Here is a 24,239-nt window from a genome sequence, read left to right on the forward strand (position 1 = left end):
GATTCTACTGGCTTTTTGGATGTCTGTTATTCTAGGTGAGGTAACCTATTCTATGTTTAGTTAGAGCCTAGCCGGGCAGGGATTTATTTTTGTATTGTTTCCTTTTGTTGCTGCACTACCTTTTTGAGTCAAAAACTCAAACTCTACCTTTGTTTTGGACTAAAAAAAAACTGGACTTGTGTGTCTATGCCACCCCACCTAGCAACCCCAGTCCCTGACTAATATATATATATATATATATATATATATATATATATATATATATATATATAGCTCAACGGAAAAATGGCCTAAGTCCAAAAATCAATATTGTGAGAAAAACGAAATTTAAAGTTTTAGCCTAAAGCAAACGGGCATTATTGTGGAATATATCTATCCAATGTAATCAGCTAATGAACACCGTTAATCCTAATCATAAATTGTATTATTTATTTAAAAAATTGCAGCTTCATGTATAAATATTATTTATTTAATATTATTAATTAATTACTACTATTATTAAACGATGAAGAATAATAATTACCTGCCTCCCTTTTCGGCGCTAAATATGTGCAAAAGTCGATTTAGAGCCTTTTAAACAATAAGACAAAGTTTTTACACTAATATAAACAACAGACCGGAAGTCACGATTTCAATGAAAAAATGACCAACGAGAGTGAAGTAAGTAAGTTTGTATTGGACTTAGGCCATTATTCCATTGAATGTAAATTCTTCTGCATTGAAATATATGGACTTAGGTCATTAATCCTAGGTACCTTGTAAACCCAATGCATAGAACGAGGTACAAAGAAGCTTTCTAGGTAATAATTTGAAATATGACAAAATGTGGACTTAGGCCATTTTTCCGTTGAGCTCTTCATATATATATATATATATATATATATATATATATATATATATATATATATATATATACATATATATTATGTACAACTGAGCATGCATTCAGTATTGTGACCCGTAATTCTCTTCTGATAAGGTATGTTTTAGCTATATGTCATACTAGCTATAACCCGCGACTTCGTCCGCTGTCCCCTCACCCTTGCGTGATCCACCTGCAGCGTGGCCCCCACGGCCCTTTCCTTGTGGCCAGCGCATTCACCTCCCACAGCGTCATGTGCCGGGACCCCACGGCTCTGCTGCTGCATCTCCGGCCCTACCCTTTCCCTCCACCCGCGCCCCCCGGCTCTCCCCTTTCCCTCCACCTGCGCCCCCGGCTCACCCCTTACCCCCCACCCCCTTTAGAGTTCCAGTCACCTCCTACATCTACCCCTTCCATCAGCACCACCCACCCGTGACCTTGGTTACCCTCCCCCTTTCCACATGTGCAATCTGGCCCCCCTCCCCCCTACTTGCCCTCTGGTGTGAAACCCGACCCCCCCGGCCCCCTCTGTAACCCTACCACCAGCACCTCCCCCAAACCAGCACACACATTCCCCCCCCCCCCCGGCCCCTACCGATCACCCGTGCCCCCCCACCCCTCTCCCCCTTAAGCAAGCTGGCGATCCCTGTTCCTGCAGCACTCACCATGTAGATGCTGGGGAGCTGTGTGTCCTTTTCGTGTGCACGGTCCTTTCCGTGCTGTGTGTGTTCCCGGTCGCACAGTTCAAGGGTAGGTGCGGCTGGGCTTGTTTGGGCCGGGTGCGCTGCTGCATGCTACGCCAGCCTGAGGCAATGTGTGGCCAGGCAGCATGTCAGCAGTGTTCGGAAGCATGCGGGCAGCCGCCATGTTCACCGAGGAGTCCCCGCATGCTGGTCACGCCCACAATTCGGCACCAACCTATGGGCCACTGTGCTGGCTCCCTATCCTGCCCTCACACCGCCATGCACCAATAGGAGTGGCGTCTAACTACCTGCACTGACGTCATGCCCGGGCCGACAGTGGACTTTGGAGGGTCGCGGTGGCGTTTTGGGGTGAGTGTGGCAAGTAAAGTAGCCTATTACCCCTTCCTGGCCAATATGTAGGTGTGTGTGAAATTTCTAGGAAATCCATTCAGCTGTTCGAGTGTGATTGAGGAACAAACATCCAAACACACAAACCCCACAAACATCCAAACTCAGAAACTTTCACATAAATAGTGATCAAAGCATCATAACAGTCACAAAAAGTTATTAATAAAACTGGAACTTGCACCACTACAAAAGAGCCCTTACACAGTGACCTACATGGAAATAGAAAAAAAAAAAGTAACCAGTGTCATAATATGACAATGGAAAGAAAGCTTAAAATTTTTCAAAGTTTTTAATTTCTGTAAAGGTGTTAAAACATAATAAAAACTATATAAATTTGGTATCACCGTGATCATACCGACCCATATAATACACTATCTACCAATAAGTATTTGGACACCCATGCAAATTAAGATATCTGTGGCCATGATGTACGTCACGCCTTCCGCCGTTAAATTGGAAACAGCATTGACATTAGTTGCATGTAAGATGCCACCAAGTGCAGAGTTGTCCAATTTCGAGAAAGGGGTAATTGTGGGGTACCACAGAAATAGTCGATCCTTAAGGAACATAGCAAGCAAACTGAATTACCCAAAATCTACAGTGTCCTATGTGATTACGACGTGGAAGGTTAACGGTGATTGTCAGAATATTTCCCGAGTCGGCAGACCCCCGAAACTGGGATATAGAGACTGACAGGTGCTGGCCAGAGAAACCGCACCCAACCGATGGCTCACATACACCAGGAGTTTCACCAGGCATCCAGGAGTATTGTGTCGATCAATACCATCCCTAAGGAAGCATCTGCTGGGTTCTACCAACTATTGAATATGAATAAACTAGCCGTTACCCGCAAATTCGTCTGCAGGTTGGTGGTGGCGCTGAACCGCTTATATGCACGCAATCGCTGCTCCAGTTCCATGTCCCCCATCTCAGTTTTGTGCCCCAGTGTGATGCTGTTCTCTTTCCTGCAGTTTATCTGTCCCCAGTTTCATAGGCCCCTTAGATTATGTCCCCCTTGGATGTGTAACACAAATAAATAGTTGTACTCACCTTCCCACACTCCCTCACCGCTCTCTCCGCTCGCTCACTCCACTGACGCCGGCAGCCTTAGGAGTCTCCGGAGCCAGCGTCTGGTTGCTATGACAGCCGGAAGCCTTGCACTGGCTCCCCGGCCTATCAGTCTTTCGCTTCGATTGCAGACTATGGCAGGTAGACTGCAATGAAAGCGCCGGTTTTATGCAATGCACTGCATAATACCGGCGCCTCTATTGCAGGCTACGCAGCCAATGCTGCAATAGAAGCGCAAGACTGACAGGCCAGGGAGCCAGTGCAAGGCTTCCGGCTGTCATAGCAACCAGACGCCGGCCCTGGAGACTTGTCCGGGTGCCGGCGTGGAGAGGGGACATGGCTACGCCAACGGATGACGTGTTCAGGGGGAATGTGGTTGATCCCTGGGGACACTGGCTGGGACATCGACCTGGGGACACAACCCCCACGGGACACCCCCCCCAACCCGCTGCACTGACCTGTTATGTGGTGTGTCGGGTGCAGCAGCCTCCTCTTTAGCCGTCCGTGAAGTATGTAGGCAGTGTGGGATAGCTGCGGCGCCGGGACCATGTGGGCTGCCGCCATCTTCCTCACTGTGTCCCTGCTCAATAGGCACGCCCACATTTAGCCCCCAACGTATGGTGCCGCAGCCCTGGCTCCATAGCCCGCCCACACCCAGCCATGCACCAATAGGAGGTGCGTGGACAGACCAGCGCTGGCGGAATTCCAGCTGCTACAGCCAAGCCGGAGGGTTCTTTGGAGGGTGACGGTGGCGATTTGGGGTGAGTGACCCACATTTAAAGTAGCCTATCCTTCCTTCCTGGCCAAACTCACAAACATCCAAACACACATACTTTCACCTTTATAATATTAGTAGGATGTTGTTTTTCTATTCTAACACAGGTGTTCAAATACTTATTGGTAGACAGTGTATAGGTAACATGTCAAGTGTATCTAATAGTCTGATGTGTGATACTGTGTGCTGAGCTGTGTATCTAGTCCTCCGGTGTGTGATATTGTGTGCTGAACTGTGTATCTAATCCTCTGGTGTGTGATACTGTGTGCTGAACTGTGTATCTAATCCTCCGGTGTGTGATACTGTGTGCTAAGCTGTGTATCTAATCCTCCAGTGTGTGATACTGTGTGCTGAACTGTGTATCTAATCCTCCAGTGTGTGATACTGTGTGCCGAACTGTGTATCTAATCCTCCGGTGTGTGATACTGTGTGCCGAACTGTGTATCTAATCCTCCGGTGTGTGATACTGTGTGCTAAGCTGTGTATCTAATCCTCCAGCGTGTGATAATGTGTGTGCTGAGCTGTGTATCTAATCCTCAGATTCATGTATCTTAGTTTGGATATCAGTGTTGGATTATATATGTGGAGTGACCATGTGTATGGCAGTTGGAATATGAGTGAAAGATTTGCAGGTTTGTATTGGTTAATGCCGGTCATTGTTTTGGGAATATTGTATCTCCGGAAAGGTACGTCTGAGAGAGTTGAGGCCCGTTCTAAAACCTTCCCGGACTCCTGATGTATCTGTGTGCCAAATTTGGTCCAGTCGTTTTGACACGCATAGAGGACTGTCTGATGGTGAAGGGCTACGGTACTGGCTCCGATACCTCTTCACCAGGGGCACAGAACGTGAAATCCAATAGTGCACTGATTTCAGCGCTGTCGGCTTTCTAGCGGTTAATTAAACTGCATGTGCCCCAAATGGTGAAAGGTCCTCTTTAAGGGCTCTACTAATGTGACATGTCACATTTTCCCTCCAAAAGCCAAATAGCGCTCTATCCATTCCGTGCCCGCCATTTGCCCATACAGCAGATTATGAGTACATACGGGGTATTGCAGTGTTCAGGAGAAATTGTGTAACAAACTGTGATGTGCTTTTTTCTTCTTTAACCACTTGCAAAAATTAAAAATATAGCCAGGCTCGGACTGGCGCACAGGGACATAGGTGACTCCCCCGGGGGCCCCTGACTCAGTGGGCCACTAGCCCCTCCTACTCTGCCACAGTGGTGTATGATCTAGTACACTGAGTGCACTACATACAAGTAGGCAGCATACAGCATCTTGCACAGCATATACCCCTATATGATAAACTTTGTAAAAAAAAATGTAATAAACTAACCTGGTTATAATATATAGATGCATTGGGTGGTTTATATGACTTCTAGGCTTAGAGACAAAACAGGGACTTTCCTCCCTCCTGTGCCCCATCTCCTTACTGTCACTGTGGGACCCCTATCACAAAGCTAAAGGGGCCCTGGTCTAATATAGGGGGCAGCAGACTAATACTAGGAGGAAATAGATAGGAGGCAAGTAATGTTTGAATTTAACAAGTGGGCTCCCAGAATGTATTCTACTGGTGGGCCCTAGGCACACCAGTCCAACACTGAATATGGTGCTAAATGGATGGTTTAATGGAAAAAAAAGTACTTTTTAGTTTTTATGTCCCGATGTTAATAAAATCTGTGAAACAGCTGTAGGGTCAAAATGCTTACTATACCTCTAGATAAATTCTATGGGAAGTGTAGTTTCCAAAATGGGGTCACTTTTTGGGGGTTTCAATTGTACTGGTACTTTAGGGGCTCTGGTATACGATAAGAAAGGTTATAACAATAACACTTGCTTATAAAGCATGATCAGTGACAGGTCTAGAGTCATTTCTAAAACCAATTTAAAGTCAGGTTATAAGCTTTTGATTCCACAACTTGGATAAGAGACAGAACTTCTGTCAGGGACTGTATCCGCTGATGACAGTAAAGTGGGTGACTATTTACCTCCAGCATTGTTACTTTCATCAGCTAGGCCTGGATACTGGGTTTTCCCAATTGAATACATTTTTTAGCAGTTAAAATTTGCGTGTCCAGGGTCGTCAATGTCCCTACGTCCCCTGGTCTCGCGCTCTGTTTCCTGGACGTTGATCTCTTCCTCAAGTGGTATGGAAACAGTGCTGGGCCAAGTTATTTTAGCCGCCAGAGCTATGATTGCATGCCAGTGGAAAAGCGCACCCTGCTTGATGGTGGCAGAACTTATTCAACATGTTAATCTGGCCAACACTGGAAAGGATGTTGGCATGTAAGAGCCACAGATACCCCAGCTTTCGCTCCAATTGGGCTCTTTGTTTTGACTATATTGAACAATTAAGTCTCCCACACACTCGGCCCAACCCCCTCTCCTCGTAACATCTTTCAGATATTATGAGGAGATATTTGCTCTGTCCCTAGAAGTATACCGGGTATACTCTAAGATTAATCTCCATGCGAGTTTAATAAGCTATATAATGTTCTGCTTTTTCCCTTCTCCCCCCACTTTTTTGTTGGTACCGATTTTTATTGTCCACTATCGACACAGGTTACTCCTGTATATAAGCTACGTATATCAATTGGTTAGTACTAAAATACTTATAATGCTAGTATTTTATACTCATGTTAGCTAGGAGCCTGTTTGACTCTATTGTATCATATGTACAATGTTTGGTACTTGTGTACACCTGTGTACTGTGTATCCGTTTCTCATTATTCCATTGTCAACATTTTTTTTACTTCTTGATAAAAAGTTTTTAAAAAAAATAAAATTGTGTGTATAGATGACATGTTGTTGAATACTTCACTAAGTGTTTTTTATGGTATATGAGTACTTTTCTATCTAATAAAAGTTACCCGATTTGTAACCAACCAGGGAACCAAGGATGCCTATTTGTACATTGATTTCTTGCCCTGCTGGTCAGTACGTTGCATTATTATTTTTCCATTACAGTTTCTTGCAGTTTGTGTTACCCTCCTAGTTTTGGCTTACAAATAATTATGCACAATACTGTAGCATGAACGAGGCTTAGGTCTTACCAGTTAGGCACAGAGACTGACATGCTGATGGAAAATGTATAATTCATTTGCAATAGGTGTCTACTTACTGCACTTTGAATCATATGCATTCCTATTATTTTGCTTTGTTAACAAATGACTTTTGAATCCCAATTCTGGAGCATCTTTTTTTTAGAACGCTGCTTACCATTCCTCTGGTATGCCTTTTTGGAAGTGTATGAGTATATTGACATGCCACACAAGGCCCTGTGCATTAGTGGGTATGATATTGATATTGTAGTTACATTCTGCCTTTGTATTTTCAATCTACACTTGTTATATTTATTTCCTTAATTGTGAGATATACTGAACTTGTTTGGAAAGTCTTCCCTTACGTGCAATTCTACACCCAGTTGCTGTTTTATATTATAGCATCTTACTATTACAGTACATTTGGCTGTATTCATTTATGTATGCTACCTGTATTTAGCCATCACTGGTACTTTTGACTTTTAAAGTCTTACGCCTATTACTTTCATATATGTATTTATTTATGTGATTTTAATGGATTAATAAACTTGAATGCATTTTATATATGTGATTGTACAGTGAATGAGTGAGGCTACAAGGTAAAGCTATGCCAGACACTGCTGTAATCCATTATAAACTGACTCCCCTTTCTTTAGTTTCATTGTCCTTCACACATGGTACCGATATCAATTACGCATACATTGCACTATATTGGCAATATGCCTTATTTCTTACTGACTCTAGATGAAAATAAAAAGTGGCTATGCATATGACTTGTGGTTGTCAGACACTATTATAGAGAGTGACAGGAGGTATCAGGCTACTCAGTCTTACAACTTGATGCCTTGTTGACAGAGTCTATGGTTTTAAGAGGGTCATTGTTAAAGGGGTATTCCCATGAACATAATCATATCTATACTTGTAGATAATTAAAAGTTAAACATTTTTGCAAATATAAGTAATTAAAAATTCTGCAGAGTTTTAAAGATTTTCTCTAACTTTCTTAGTGGTGACAGTCTTTTATCTTGATCGGTTGCCATGGATACGACCACCAATGCAGAAACTTTCTATGGTCTGGGACTTGTCAGGAACCCAGCTATGATTTTCTTATTGTAGCTGGGTTATCAGGCAGGGACTCCCCCAATATTATATATTCCTGAGTACGCCCCCATTACAAGGTTTATATGCTCCTCAGTACGCCCCGCCCCCACACTGTATTATATCCTCCTCAGTACACCCCCCCCCCACAAGGTTTATATGCTGCTCAGTATGCCCCCCCCCCCCCACTGTATTATATGCTCCTCAATACGCCCCCCCAGCCCACACACACAGTATTATGCACATACAACTGAAAGCAGCAATCGCTCTCTAAGGGTGCATTCACACTACTGATACGCTGCCTGATTCTGAACGTTAAAACATGTTCAAAATCAGCACGTATAAAGCAGATTCCATTCATTTCTATGGGAGCCGGCATACGAGCGCTCCCCATTGAAATGAATGGGCTGCTTTTTTCAATACGAGCGCTCCGCTGTACGGCTCGGACTGAGCAGAGCTAGCCGTACACGCGAGCACTTCCCATTCACTTCAATGGGAGCGCTCGTAGTGAAAAAAGCAGCCCATTCATTTCAATGGGGAGCGCTCGTATGCCGTCTCCCATTGAAATGAATGGGAACTGCTTTATACGCGCTGATTCTGAACGTGTTTTAACGTTCAGAATCAGGCAGCGTATCAGTAGTGTGAATTCACCCTTATGGGGAATCCTATACTGGATTCCCTGTTAGTGAATGATCCAGACGATGGCAGGATCGTATTTTGAGGAAGAAAAGTGGTCTTTGAGATTAAACTGTTTAATCAAAACTATATACAGAATTCAAAGGTTAAGTTACTTTATTAAAAAAAATAAAAATAAAACAAATGCAACACACACATACATGCTCTTCATAATACTTCCCCATAGAATAGGAAATGTTGAAGTGGCAGCAAAGTTATAGCAGAAGAAATGATCTTCAGTTTTATTCAATTCCCTCTTGTTTATCTTTAATGGCAACCTAAAGAAAAGACATAGCGAAATATAAGCAATGGTATAAATATTAAAATGTATGAAATTGGTATCCCGCTGTTAGGAAGCCAAGCAATCTGCCGTGATGTGTGAGAGTCACTTGCAGCAGGTGTTCAATAACCCTGCAGGGAAAATGGAGGATTACACGGTTCTCACTGAAATAAATGGGCTGTCTGATGCGTTATACAGACAATGCCTTCAGAACAAGGGACGTTGTAGCTGCTCTCTGCTCTGGCTAAAAGATGAACAGTGGACTCGCTCTATTCATGAATTAGAAATGTTAGTTTTTATTTAAATTATTATTATAAAAGTGAAGGTGTCACAAGGAAATAAAGCTATTTCAAAAACTAGGTTATGTTTAAATATATATATTTTGGGTTTTTTTGCATGTCAGAGAAAAAAAAAAGTAGCCTACATCCTGATATTTTCATTGTGACCACCTAGCCTAATAGACTGATACTAATTATGTAGGGGTTTCCTTTGCAGCAGTCACCTCACTTACATCACAAAAAAAGACAGGCAGGATCACAATATACGGTAAGTTCACACAACGGCATATAAATTTTATAGATAATATCACATAACACCCCGATGCTGACTTTATATGTCACAGCTTATCTACTCCTGTTCACTCCACAAAGCATGCCTAAAAAACCTTCCCATAGACCTCAATTGAGTGGGCTTCAGTCTATTACTGCAAAACACATCACTAAATGCTGTTGGCAGAGCAGTAGATATGCTCAGACAAGATGGCAGCCCTCATAATCAGAAAATAGAATAAAAATTATACAACCAGAGAGGAAAGACAGATTAGAAAAAAATATATATATATTTCAATATCTGTTTGTAAATAAATAAAATAAAAATTTAGTAAATTGACTTTACAGTCATTAAAAAAAAAAAAAAAAAATCTGTAAATGAAGATTAACCATTTCACTGTAAAGTGTCCTTATGTCCTTATATTACATACTGGCTGCTACCAGATTATACTAAGATCTAGCTCTAGTAATGATAGTGAAAGAATCTGTCGAATGATACCGATGTTCTAGAAGCGATCATTTTTAACATTTATTATTTTAAGCTGAATGAAAAGTTTATTTGCTAATTGTGAGTGATGGTCGGGGTTGAGATGTGAAAGTTGCAGCAGCCTGGTACTGTCCTCGTTGACCTCCGTGACACCAGGCGAGATATACAGAAACTCTACTCAACAGGAAATGTATGTACACCTATATCTAATCAGCCCTTTTTGACTATGTGGATCAAATGTATCATGAAGTTGTTTGATGTGCGGTTTTACACAATATGTGTACGTAGACATGTATAGGCATAGTATAACTCATGAACTTTGCACTTCCAGGTTCATAGTTAGTGCAGCTGGAAATAGGCATATGTCTATAAAGTTCAACCAAAGGAGGTGAGAAGGAAATGAGCAATCTATACATTTACATAGGCACTGAGGCTCTTTTGTTGCAAAGAGGCTTACATGAAACTTTCAGATTTATGATCTTGTCACCTCTGGAGATTTTTTTGTCTTTTGAGAAGATTTTACATGGAACAGGATATATATATATATAGCTCTTTTCAAGAATAAATTTCCAATTCTTTTAATATCTCCTCATAACTGAGGTCCTCTATGTCCTTCCCAGTTTTGTGGCTCTTCTTTACGCCTATTTTAGGAGATCTTTTGCATCCCTGACTCTACACGACATTGAACACAAATGTGATGTATGAATGGTAAGAAAGAAGAATTGGGACAAGAAAAAAAATTTAAGTCTGTTCAGTACATACCCTAAATCTCTCTTCCAACAGAGACAGCTCACTAATCAAGTCTGTAATGGCATTGGTAAAGGCCTCCTGAGGACTGTATTCAGGTGTGGTCTGTACTCTGATGATAATTTTATGTTCCAGGGGATGTGGTACTTTGTATCCAGCAAATAGCACCTGAGGGTCTTTCAACAGCTGTCTGCAAAACACAGAACATGGCACATTCTTCAAAATGTTAGCAGAACTTTATATAGTCCAATCTTCTACTAAATATACAGTGATACCTCTCCAGAAGACCCCTCCTCCCTAAAGCAGAATAGAAAACCTGTGGCACTCCAAATGCAATCCATCCAGCTTTATCACAGCAGTAGGCAAAGTGAATCCTCATATCCAGACTTATAACAAAGTTTTGACTCATGTTTATATAGGTTTGTGACTCCCTATAAATTGTATAGACTGCATGTATTTAGCATTTTGTACAGAACGCTGGTACTTTTATCCCTTTTACTTAACTTTAGTTCATGTGTTAGTAATGGTGTTACTTTGGGACATCCAAGCACCACCACTTATTTTCTCCTCCCTGTACAGTGCTTTTCCCTTGATCTATATACTTTATCTACAATGTAACTACATAATTTTCACTTTGGTGTCTCCTCCCATCTTCAGACATGACTTTATAAAGACTCACATGAGCGGAAACATTGTTATACAGTTAATCTGGATGTAAAGATTTATCTTACCTACTATTGTGATCCAGCTGGATGAATTGTATTTTATAAGGCTGGGTTCACACTATCACTGCTGTCCATCCTGGGGTTTCCATCGTAAACACCAGAGAAACTGGACAGGGGATGGCTTGCTGGTGGTCATCGTTAAAACCCATTCATTTGATTAATGGAGGTCTACTGGTGGTCCTTAGTTTTTAAACTGAGACTGATGAAGGAAAAAGTCCTCCGTGCAGGAATGTACTCTGCAATGGAGACTGGTGCAGATGTCAACGTAGTCTTATCCAACAAAAGATCACATATTTGAGCAACTTTTTTTTTTTTTTTTTTATTAGGTAGCTGTTTCACAGGAAAACATAAACAAAACTATTCTGACCAGCTAGGATGTAGATATTTGTGTATTTGGTGACCTACATTTATACAAGGTTGTCATGAAAATTTTGCACCTTAAATATAAATCAGGAAAAGTTGTCATAGTCTGTTATATAACAGCCTTTGTTTGAGGGTCTATAATTTCATGGGATTAGATTTGAACAAAGAACATATAAATATGACACTCACATATACATCTCTTTAGGCTGGGGCTACAAAAGACTTGGCACATGGAAGGTGTTCAAAGCAATATATAAGTTGCCAAGATATTTTGTATATGCACCAGGTATCATTTTGGTCTTCGCTTGGATGGTATTATCCTATATACCTTTTTTCCCCTCACTGTATAGAAAAGCATAGTTATCTTTGCTTTTCTAGAGATATGCAAAAAAAGGAGCACACATTATCATTTATTTGTTTTTTATTTTAACATGGATGCCTATGGATGACATAAACCACTATATACCTATAAGATAAGATAATCCTGTAGTAGTCCCACAATGGGGAAATTTCAGTGATACAGTTTCATAGATGTACAGTAGTATATAACAAGAGAGAAAACACATACAAGCTCATGGCAGGTAGAGAAATACTAGGAATCATAGCAACTAAAATGAAAAAAAAATACACAAACACACTGCAGGATCATTTAGTTCTCTATACAGTGGCAAACATTGGAACAATACATTGAGAAACCTTCTTGATGTATACCTCCAAAAGTAAGACACCCTTGAACAAACAAGCTTCTCTACACCTTCATGCAATGCAATGATGAAAACTCACGATTTAATGATGTTTCCAATGGTATGGTCTTCCTTGTTTATAGTGAACAGACAGGCATTTGGTACTTTTGTGTCCTTAGTGATTGTTATTCTACAAAGAAAGACAAAATATTACTAGCATTCCAATCTATTAACATATTGAGCTATCTAAAGGGCTTTGTTGGATTTTAATACTGACGGCCTATCCTCCTTGCAGCTCTACAGATCCAGCTATTTGAAGGGTCCTTGACACTCAGGAGAACTGCAGACCCTTCATTCTTTCCCAGATACGTGTTATATATTTAAAAGGGTTGTCCCACGTCGCATACTCACTAGTCTTCGTTGCTGTAAATTCTTCTTTCTTCCGGCTTTGTTGCGTCATTGGTGGGCGGGATTACATATGCAAAGCCAGCGGCTAGACGGTTAGACGCCAGCACAGATGCCTGCAACATCGCTATGCTCCTGCCCTGGAGCATAACAGCATCGCTTCTGCCGCTGCTGGCTTCATGCAGGGCAGGAGCATAGCGATGTTGCTGGCATCTGTGCTGGCGTCTAACCGTCTAGCCGCTGGCTTTGCATATGTAATCCCGCCCACCGCCTCTCTATTACAGCGGATTCCGGGTCTGTATTGGCGGCCCCTTCCCCCCAAAGGGTAAACTACCCCCCCTCCAGGCTCGCTCCCGTGCACTTAGCCCCTCCACCCTCCGAGCAGCAGATACATCACTTGACTTATGACCAGATAAGTCAAGGGATGTGTCAAAAAAAAAGAATAAAGTAAGATAGTGGACAAACAAAGCAGTTTAGCTGAAGCAGTGTATTTAGGAAAAGTCTTACATTCACATTAACAAGCAGTATAGATTGGATCCTTGTGATGGGACAACCCCTTTAATGTCTGTCCCTTCCCTTGTCAAAATTGCTGGACAAAATAACACAGCACACTATGCTATTGTGCCAGGTAAAACGTTGTGCCTCATGAGATTACCCCAACAGACCCTTTTATAGTCCATGGATATTACCGCCACACCACAGGGGCCATTATATAAGGGATTCAGAACTTTTGTTATTTCCACTGTTTTACTCTTATGACAACAAATCAGAGGAAATAACCACTGCAGGTGAGAACAGAGCCTTAGATTTTAAGGCAGTCACCAGGCTTTACATCGCTTCCTATGAACTTTATGAAGGGCTTCTTACACCTGAATCTCAAGATGCAAAGATGTGCAATGTATGACTTCCCACTAAGCTTAGAGTCACTGCGCATTTTCATAGGCAAAAATGAATTCAAGCCAGTGTATACGCAGAATACAATGAATGAACCCTAGCCATTGAGCCCCTTTCTTGGAAGGCCAGAAGACTACGGTAATATCTACTGTGCTTTTTTATTAGTCCAAGAAAAAAAGGTATTTTTTTGCAAGTCTATAGAAGTCATATGCAAACATAATGATGGGGATTTAGTATTCCATGTACAGTCGTGTTGGGCAATGTATATGTGAAAGTCGCCACACTACTACATGACCGCCATGGTGCATTAGGAATGCAGGCCCCCGTAACTCACTTCTTTTCTCCCTCAAACAGTAAGAAGGACTCGAAGGCGGGCGGCGCGTTCATCTTGCACTACAGTCCTCTGGCTAGCAGCTCCACACACGCAGCAGCCGCTCGTAGACACTACAGTACAGTCTATCAGGCGTCACTGGCTCGCCGTACAATCACTTCCTGTTCTACACTAAGTTTCCAGCAACTAGCGGTCTCCTTTAGACGCCATTTTTATGAAGCCCAAAGTGCTATTACGCAATGAAAAGGCACACTGAAAATGGCTCTTGTAACGCAGACTGATGTAATACAAACTTCTGGAGGTTTTTTTTTTTTTTTTTTAAATTGCTACAACAAAAAAAGCATTGCACGTTTTTCGCGCTGGTCTACAAGTGAAAACAACATAGGTGGCCAATACTGATTTTTTATTAGTTAGAATTGAAAAATAAATCTCGACTTTATAAAGGCTATATACGCAATATATACACAAACACACGGAGCGCAGGCTGCGTCTCGCTATTAAGTGCACTTGTGGTATTATGCTGTACCCTTCTCAAAGATGGCCGCCAAGGTGCTTCCGCCTTCCTGCACGGACAGTCACGTGGGGAGAAGCTGCAGCGCTCTGTTGTGTTGCCCTTCGTCTGATTGGCTGCTGACTTGCGGGGTTCTGAGTGAGAGCGCTGCGCAAGGGACTTGTCTGGTGTTGATAGCGCGGCACTTACAAGACTGCGTCACACTATGTCGTGCCAGGTGGAAGCAGCAAGTGACGGCGGCGAGGATACGGGAAGGCTGGACGGCTCCAAACAGGTAATGCAGGGGAGTATATCCCCGGACGGCGGGCACATGAGGAAGAGCTCAGCGTACACACACCTGTCACGTCTTCCAGTGCTGCGGTCTTCCCGGGCTCTCTTCACGTACTTCTCATCTTGCCCGGACGGTCATGGCTCACATATACTCCAGTGGTTAGAAGCGGGGACAGGGCAAGATTGGTAGCAGCGTAGCTACTTTATCCCAGTACTCTTCCCTATCATCCGGTACTCTTCCCTACCATCACTGTACTCTTCCCTATCATCCGGTACTCTTCCCTACCATCACTGTATTCTTCCCTATCATCCCTGTACTCTTCCCTATCATCCCAGTACTCTTCCTTATCATCCCGGTACTCTTCCCTATCATCCCGGTATTCTTCCCTATCATCCCGGTACTTTTCCCTATCATCCCGGTACTTTTCCCTATCATCCCGGTACTCTTCCCTACCATCACTGTACTCTTCCCTACCATCACTGTACTCTTCCCTATCATCCCGGTACTCTTCCTTATCATCACTGTATTCTTCCCTATCATCCCGGTACTCTTCCCTATCATCCCAGTACTTTTCCCTAACATCCCGGCACTCTTCCTTATCATCACTGTACTCTTCCCTATTATCACATTACTCTTCCCTATCATTACTGTACTCTTCCCTATCATCCCGATACTCTTCCCTATCATCCCTATCATCCCAGTACTCTTCCCTATCATTACTGTACTCTTCCCTATCATTTCGGTACTCTTCCCTATCATCCCTGTACTCTTCCCTATCATCCCGGTACTCTTCCCTGTGATTCCGATACTCTTCCCTATTATCACATTACTCTTCCTTATCATCGCGGTACTCTTCCCTATCATCTGGTACTCTTCCCTATCATCTGGTACTCTTCCCTATCATCTGGTACTCTTCCCTATCATCTGGTACTCTTCCCTATCATCTGGTACTCTTCCCTATCATCTGGTACTCTTCCCTATCATCCGATACTCTTCCCTATCATCCCTGTACTCTTCCCTGTGATTCCGATACTCTTCCCTATTATCACATTACTCTTCCTTATCATCGCGGTACTCTTCCATATCCCAGTACTCTTCCCTATCATCCGGTACTCTTCCCTATCATCCCGGTACTCTTCCCTGTGATTCCGATACTCTTCCCTATTATCACATTACTCTTCCTTATCATCGCGGTACTCTTCCATATCCCAGTACTCTTCCCTATCATCCGGTACTCTTCCCTATCATCCCGGTACTCTTCCCTGTGATTCCGATACTCTTCCCTATTATCACATTACTCTTCCTTATCATCGCGGTACTCTTCCATATCCCAGTACTCTTCCCTATCATCCGGTACTCTTCCCTATCATCTGGTACTCTTCCCTATCATCCGGTACTCTTCCCTATCATCCGATACTCTTCCCTATCATCCCTGTACTCTTCCCTATCATCCCTGTACTCTTCCCTATCATCCGATACTCTTCCCTATCATCCGGTACTCTTCCCTATCATCCGGTACTCTTCCCTATCATCTGGTACTCTTCCCTATCATCGCGGTACTCTTCCCTGTGATTCCGATACTCTTCCCTATTATCACATTACTCTTCCCTATCATCACGGTACTCTTCCATATCCCGGTACTCTTCCCTATCATCGTGGTAATCTTCCCCATCATCACGGTACTCTTCCCTGTGATTCCGATACTCTAACGTATTATCACATTACTCTTCCCTGTCATCCCGGTACTCTTCCCTGTCACCCCGGTACTCTTCCCTATCACCACAGTACTCTTCTCTATCGTTACAGTATTCTTCGATATCCCTGTACTCTTCCATATCATCCCTGTACTATTCCCTGTCCCGGTACTCTTCCCTATTGAGTACATGATGTTTTAGAGTGATGGGATCAATACTTGGCCAACCCTAGTAATACAATCAATAAAAGATCAAAGTAAAAAAAAAAAAATTCATTACTAAGCACCTGAGTGGACATGCTGTAAAGTTTTACCTGATCTCATGGCAATCTGATGGGCATAAACAATTCTCAGAGAGGGCTCTTAGTGGGAACATCCAAAGTCAGTTTTAGCACTGGAACATCTGTTGCAATTCCAAGTCCAGCAGGGTTGTTTAGCATATTGGTGTGCTTAATGTCTCCTCAAGTAGCCCGCTGCCCCCTCAGTGACCATTCTATCAGAATATTGCAAGTTATGTTCACCGTTATTAAAGGGATTCTACCATTAAAAAACTTTTTTCTGTGGCTAACACGTCGGAATAGCCTTTAGAAAGGCTATTCGTCTCCTACCTTTAGATGGGATCTCCGCCGCGCCGTTCCTTAGGTGTACCGTTTTTTACCGGCATGTAAATTAGTTCTCTGGCAGCGATGGGGGCGGGCCTCAGCGCTGAAAATGCGATGAGGGCGTCCTCACCGCTGCCCGAGAACAGGATCCTGCGCCGCCTCTGTCTTCTGCTGGATCCTCCCCTTCTTTCTTCAGCAGCATCCCTCTGTCGGCTCTTACACTAGTAGAGCCGACTGCGCATGCTCGCAATTGCGGCCTCGGAACTAGGCCGCGCATGCGCAGTTGTCAATATTGACAAACAAATGTACAATAAAAAGATATACAATTTTCCAATATACTTTCTGTATCAATTCCTCACGGTTTTCTAGATCTCCGCTTGCTGTTACTTCTAGAGGATGAAACTCTGACCACGGTCATGTGACTTACTGTCCATGGTCATGTGATGAGCACACAGGTGCACAACTGATTACCAGGCAGATGTCTGATTACTGTGCTGTAACTGAACGAGCGGCACCTCTGCTCATCACATGACCATGGACCGTAAATCACATGACTATGGTCAGCGTTTTATCCACTAGAAGTAACAGAATGAATGACAGCAAGCAGAGATTTAGAAAACTGTGAGGAATTGATACAGAAAGTATATTGGAAAGTTGTATATCTTTTTATTGTACATTTGTTTGTCAATATTGGTCTGAAAGTGGCCAACCCCATTAATGATCAAATCCCTTTAATGTCTGTTGTTGCAATTCATCGTAAAATGACAGCAATAGATACCCTGTTTCCCTGGAAATAAGACAGTGTCTTATTTTAATTTTTGCTGCTAAAGAAGCACTAGGTCTTATTTTCAGGGAATGTCTTATTTTTCTATAAACAAGGATTCACATCCCAAAACAAAACGGTCTGGAAACTGTTAGCAAAATTGTGAGGATCTCTCACAGATTGACGCTGTCTGTATACCAGCTACTACAGTTGCTGGAACACGCTGACCTCTTTTGCTCCCCTGCTGACCCCTCTATATGCTATCCAGTTTGAGTTAAAGTTTGCCACAGCAGCTTGTCCTACCTCACCTGTGCATACCAGTACAACAGGGACAGTGGCAGCAGCGGGCCTCTCCCAGCTCACCGGTACATGCAGGGACATCGAATGCAGTGGCCTCTCCCAGCTCACCGGTACATGCAAGGACATCAAATGCAGTGGCCTCTCCCAGCTCACCGGTACATGCAGGGACATCGAATGCAGTGGCCTCTCTCAGCTCACCTGTACATGCAGGGCCATCGGATGCAGTGGCCTCTCCCAGCTAACCTGTACATGCAAGGACATCGAATGCAGTGGCCTCTCCGAGCTCACCTGTACATGCAAGGACATCGTATGCAGTGGCCTCTCCGAGCTCACCTGTACATGCAAGGACATCGTATGCAGTGGCCTCTCCCAGCTAACCTGTACATGCAAGGACATCGAATGCAATGGCCTCTCCCAGCTCACCTGTACATGCAAGGACATCGAATGCAGTGGCCTCTCTCAGCTCACCTGTACATGCAGGGCCATCGGATGCAATGGCCTCTCCCAGCTAACCTGTACATGCAAGGACATCGAATGCAGTGGCCTCTCTCAGCTCACCTGTACATGCAGGGCCATCGAATGCAGTGGCCTCTCCCAGCTCACCGGTACATGCAAGGACATCGAATGCAGTGGCCTCTCCCAGCTCACCTGTACATACAGGGACATCGAATGCAGTGGCCTCTCCCAGCTCACCTGTACATGCAGGGCCATCGGATGCAGTGACCTCTCCCAGCTCACCTGTACATGCAGGGACATCGAATGCAGCGGCCTCTCCCAGCTCACCTGTACATGCAGGGCCATCGGATGCAGTGAAATCTCCCAGCTCAGCTGTACATGCAAGGATATCGAATGCAATGGCCTCTCCCAGCTAACCTGTACATGCAAGGACATCGAATGCAGTGGCCTCTCTCAGCTCACCTGTACATGCAGGGCCATCGGATGCAGTGGTCTCTCCCAGCTAACCTGTACATGCAAGGACATCGAATGCAGTGGCCTCTCTCAGCTCACCTGTACATGCAGGGCCATCGAATGCAGTGGCCTCTCCCAGCTCACCTGTACATGCAGGGCCATCGAATGCAGTGGCCTCTCCCAGCTCACCGGTACATGCAAGGACATCGAATGCAGTGGCCTCTCCCAGCTCACCGGTACATGCAAGGACATCGAATGCAGTGGCCTCTCCCAGCTCACCTGTACATGCAGGGCCATCGAATGCAGTGGCCTCTCGCAGCTCACCGGTACATGCAAGGACATCGAATGCAGTGGCCTCTCCCAGCTCACCTGTACATGCAGGGCCATCGAATGCAGTGGCCTCTCCCAGCTCACCTGTACATGCAAGGACATCGAATGCAGTGGCCTCTCCCAGCTCACCTGTACATGCAGGGCCATTGAATGCAGTGGCCTCTCCCAGCTCACCTGTACATGCAAGGACATCGAATGCAGTGGCCTCTCTCAGCTCACCTGTACATGCAGGGCCATCAAATGCAGTGGCCTCTCCCAGCTCACTGGTACATGCAAGGACATCAAATGCAGTGGCCTCTCCCAGCTCACCTGTACATGCAGGGACATCGAATGCAGTGGCCTCTCCGAGCTCACCTGTACATGCAAGGACATCGTATGCAGTGGCCTCTCCCAGCTCACCTGTACATGCAGGGACATCGAATGCAATGGCCTCTCCCAGCTAACTTGTACATGCGAGGACATCGAATGCAGTGGCCTCTCTCAGCTCACCTGTACATGCAGGGCCATTGGATGCAGTGGCCTCTCCCAGCTAACCTGTACATGCAAGGACATCGAATGCAGTGGCCTCTCTCAGCTCACCTGTACATGCAGGGCCATCAGATGCAGTAGCCTTTCCCAGCTCACCTGTACATGCAGGGCCATTGGATGCAGTGGCCTCTCCCAGCTCACCTGTACATGCAGGGACATCGGATGTGGCATCGGTGGCCTCTCCCAGCTCACATGTGCATACCGCTGCTGTGATAGGATAGAGGCTTCTTCCAGCTCACCCTTGCTCACTGGTCCTGTGAGACACGACAGCAGCTGTAGTTCTCTCCCCTTCATGTTTTCCGGGCAGCAGATACCTCCCACATAACGTAAGACCTAGCTAAATGATCTGCTAACGATAACGTATGTTGTAGGGAGAGCTGTGGCAATGACTGTAGCAATGACTGCCACTGCCACTTATTTTCGGGGAAACGGTATTAACGGTTTAAAGGTAGCAGAGTAACGGATATGTACACAGCCCGCTCCATCTGTGTCCCTACCCATTGGCTATAATGTAAACAACATGACAGAAGCTTTATTCTGCCATATTAGTTTAATTCTGTAATGGGAAAAAAGGACTGCATACAGGACTTTTGTCAAAAAAGTGACTAAAGAAAGCAGAAGCTGTTTTTAACATGGCAGTGAATGCAGATGGGGGGGCCCCCAGCTGAAAGGTTCTGTCTGCATTTGTCATGTAACGTTAGTTGCTCTCATCCTATGGCATATAAAAGCAACGGACATTAAATAACAGTAGTGTGAACACACTTTAAATGATCCCGCAGGAACAGCTACCATACGGCCTGGTGGAATTTGCTCTAAGGTTTAAAGTGTTCTTGAGAGCCATAAAGTTAAGGTGGAGTTCACGCTTGCACTCGTTCTACTCTGAAAAAAAAAAAAAAAAGATTCACACTTGGTGGTCTCTACTGCAGGGAGCCTTACAAGGGGCCTGGCGTAGGTTTTAGTATCGTCTTAAAGGGTCTTATCTTATCTGTCCATATGCTCTGTTACTTTAGCATTCTGTATTTGACATTAAGAGTATGTTCACATGGTGAAATTTGAACTAATTTCGAGGCAAATTCTATGCTGATTTTAGTTCCCTTTGAATACAATAGTTAAAATCAGAATGCTGAAACAATAAGCAGCTTGCTCAGTCTTGCTGAAGCCATGCCGTAGATTAGGTCCATTTATCTGAAGACTTCTCCCGAGTTGCACCACTTCTCTGGAATACTCTATCCCGGACAATCAGATTAACTCCCAATTTCTACAGTTTCAAACGCAAACTAAAGACGCATCTTTTCAGATAGGCCTATCACAATTTCTAACGTAAACCCTTACATACTATAATTAGAATCCCCAAAATTTAACCCTCCTCTGTCCCCGCTCCCACATTACCCCACATGATATGATGTCTTTTCAGGTTAACTTTATTTGTCCAAGCTCCATCCAGATGTTACAGGACACCACTAGTGATGGCTCATAAAGTTTTATGTTTGTGTAATGACAGTCACCTCTATTACCCAATTGTCTGAGTACTGTATAAGCAATGCCGCCCCTGCTACCTCTTATGTCACCCCCTCTACCTCATAGATTGTAAGCTCTTGCGAGCAGGGCCCTCAGTCCCATTGTGTGAAATGACTTTCTTTGTTATGTATCTCTCTGTACTTGAACCCTACGAATTGTACAGCGCTGCGGAATATGTTGGTGCTATATAAATAAAATTTATTATTATTATTATTATTATTATTATTATTATTATTATTATTATTTTCTGATGATAAGCTGTGGTGGAAAATGGAGAGGGGTTTGAGGCAGAGGTCCACCTCATATTTCTTTTCCACTTCTTCCATATGAACATGTCCTAACATTCATTCATCTGAATGGCTGCCACTGCAAGGAAAATGGCTAGTTGGCTGCTGCTTCCTCTGTTAAAATAAGTTGTTCTGTAGAGGTATCAAAGGTAGAACTTGGGTTATGCATCTGGTCATCCCAGTGGCCACATTTTGACTTAGTATGACATATAGGTCTTATTAAAATAAAAAAGGTTCTCTTTGCCACTGTTCTATAAAGTGACTAGATAAGACCATACTTAAGTTTCTTACAGCCTAGGCATATTCATTCTTGGCATCTGTTAATATGCGCTGCTTAACTGATTACAGCACAGTTGGAATTTTTTTTCTCTTGCCCCGACTATATCTGAGCAATAAGTGCTGTTAGTTTTGGTGCCTGATATGCTATTTAGGTTTTCTACTGTCTTCTGTCTATTCACAGATTCTAAGTGGAGATGGTGAAAGCTCCTCTGTGAAAATCATTGCGGGGGGGAAAAAATGACAAATTTCTGCAGCAGATATCCTTGCAGCACTTTTTTGCACTGACCTTAGCCTAAAGGAGTTGTTTAAAGAAGACCATTCATGTTCTCATCAAGTGCATTTTTATATACTGCTAGAAAGCAGTTTGCTGAATTCAGCACACTGTCGGCATTTCTGGTATGTGCCCTAGTGGTGTAGATATCGGTGTCGTTAATTTTGGCACTGATATCTCCCCACTGTCAGAAGGGCGGGTCTTACAGCTTAGCTTAATCACTTTGAGGAACGTCCCCTCTGACTGTACTCCAACATAGCCTAGTACTGTTAAGGTGGCCGTTCCTTACATCCCAGTGATGATCCTAGACTGTGAGGAACGCCCTTCTGACAGTGGGGAGGTATCTGTGCCAAAATTAAGGACACTAATATCTCCACCACTGGGGCACTTACCAGGAAATCCAACAGTGTGCTGAATTCAGCACACTGTGAACTTTCTAGTATATAAAACCTCTTATGCATGAGGACATGGAAGGTCCTCTTAAGTGCGACTAAGGGCTCGTTCACATCTGCGCCCGGCACTCGGTTATGCAGGTTTCCGTTTCCTGCATAAAACAGAGCAGGAGACGGAAACCTGTAGGACTCTTTCTCACCTATTCATTTGAATGGGTGAGAAAGCTGTGCGGCGGTGAGCGTTTTGCGCTCTCCGCCGCGAAACCGGGTTTTTTTTAATCCGGACACAGAGTCGGACATGCAGTACTCTGTGTCCGGATTAAAAAATCCGGTTTCGTGGCGGAGAGCATAAAACGCTCACCGCCGCTCACGGCCGGACCTGGTTTGTGCTTTCCGTCTTCTGGCATGCAGAAGACGGAAAGCACAGAACGGAGACCCTGAACGCAGGTGTGAACCTAGCGTCCGCTGCAGTACCTAATACAACCCATGGACAAGAGTAGCAGTTCTTGGGTGGGGGTAAAATAGCAAATCCTAGTTTTCCATTCTCAGAATCTGTTATACGCACCCAGGGCTGTAGAATGAATCCAGTTAATAAGATATATTCACCCTTAAGGAGTCTGACATTTCTGTTTCTTTCTGATGTCAAATTGATTCTTGCCCTGTCTGCTCTGCCCCTTCAGACACTTGGAGTTTTTCAGTTCCGACCTCTCGCTGCCCTTTGTGCTCCTTACCACCTTCAGTAAGATTGTATAATTCATTATTATAGCTCTTTTAGCCCATTTCTCACCAGTGCTGCACTGTGGCCCCTTCATTGAAAGGTCTACAGCACCCAATCCATGCTGCATCCCCTAAATCGTGGGCTTGGACCTCCAATGATCATAAAATGGTGACATATCTTAGCATGTAAAAGATTTAATGAGGCTGAAAAACAACTTTAAAGCCTCCCTCCTTTTCATTTTCTGGCCCCTGGCTTCATGCATAAGAAAGCCAATGCGGATATATTCAGCATGGGAATCTCGAGCTGTAGATTTTGCAGCAAAATTGAGCAGGAAATGGAGAGCTAGTTCACATGGTGGAATTTACACATCAGTGGCTGATTCAGCCTTGGCTTTGGCTCCCGTTGCTTAGAGCTGTGGTTAGACAGCATTTACTCATACTTGGAAAGTACTATGCCACTTTACTTTCTGTTGATAATTTACATAATGGTCAAACATGCAGCCACTTGGAAAAACTTCTGTGTGAGATGAGTCTTAGCATGTGTAGCGTCCACTGTAGCTTGTATAGTAAGAGGGTCTGGAGAGGCACTACAGATTTTCCTTCTATAATTTCCCCATGTTGTGTACATTATTAGTTGAATGTAACATTCCCTATGTTTTCCATCGCCTGTACACTAACAATGTATGTAGAAATGACCTATCTAAAATCTTGCACTAGTTGGATTATCTCAAATAATCCTAACTTGTTGCACCATCTGGCTCTGGCAGATTAGATGGTATTTACTGCTTGCTCGGA

General features: G+C 43.8%; 2 protein-coding genes across 2 annotated transcripts in view; one reads left to right on the forward strand and one right to left on the reverse strand.

Annotated features, from left to right (window-relative positions):
* Positions 1–8,709: 8,709 nt before the first annotated feature.
* LOC142193771 (DNA-directed RNA polymerase II subunit RPB11-a) lies at positions 8,710–14,222 on the reverse strand. Its single transcript, XM_075262774.1, has 4 exons — positions 14,077–14,222; positions 12,544–12,633; positions 10,688–10,862; positions 8,710–8,888 (listed from the first exon to the last, which is right to left on the reverse strand). Exons 1-4 carry the CDS (start codon positions 14,127–14,129, stop codon positions 8,853–8,855), a joined length of 354 nt encoding a protein of 117 aa, XP_075118875.1. The 5' UTR covers positions 14,130–14,222; the 3' UTR covers positions 8,710–8,852.
* Positions 14,223–14,661: 439 nt separating this feature from the next.
* Positions 14,662–24,239, forward strand: part of TXLNG (taxilin gamma) — a 33,961-nt gene continuing 24,383 nt past the window's right edge. Inside the window, exon 1 of the mRNA XM_075264831.1 lies at positions 14,662–14,858. Within this exon, the coding sequence (XP_075120932.1) occupies positions 14,790–14,858 (69 nt within the window). The 5' untranslated portion in view covers positions 14,662–14,789. The remainder of the gene's footprint in view (positions 14,859–24,239) is intronic.

This window comes from Leptodactylus fuscus, chromosome 2, assembly GCF_031893055.1.
Source record: "Leptodactylus fuscus isolate aLepFus1 chromosome 2, aLepFus1.hap2, whole genome shotgun sequence".
Classification (NCBI taxonomy): domain Eukaryota; kingdom Metazoa; phylum Chordata; class Amphibia; order Anura; family Leptodactylidae; genus Leptodactylus; species Leptodactylus fuscus.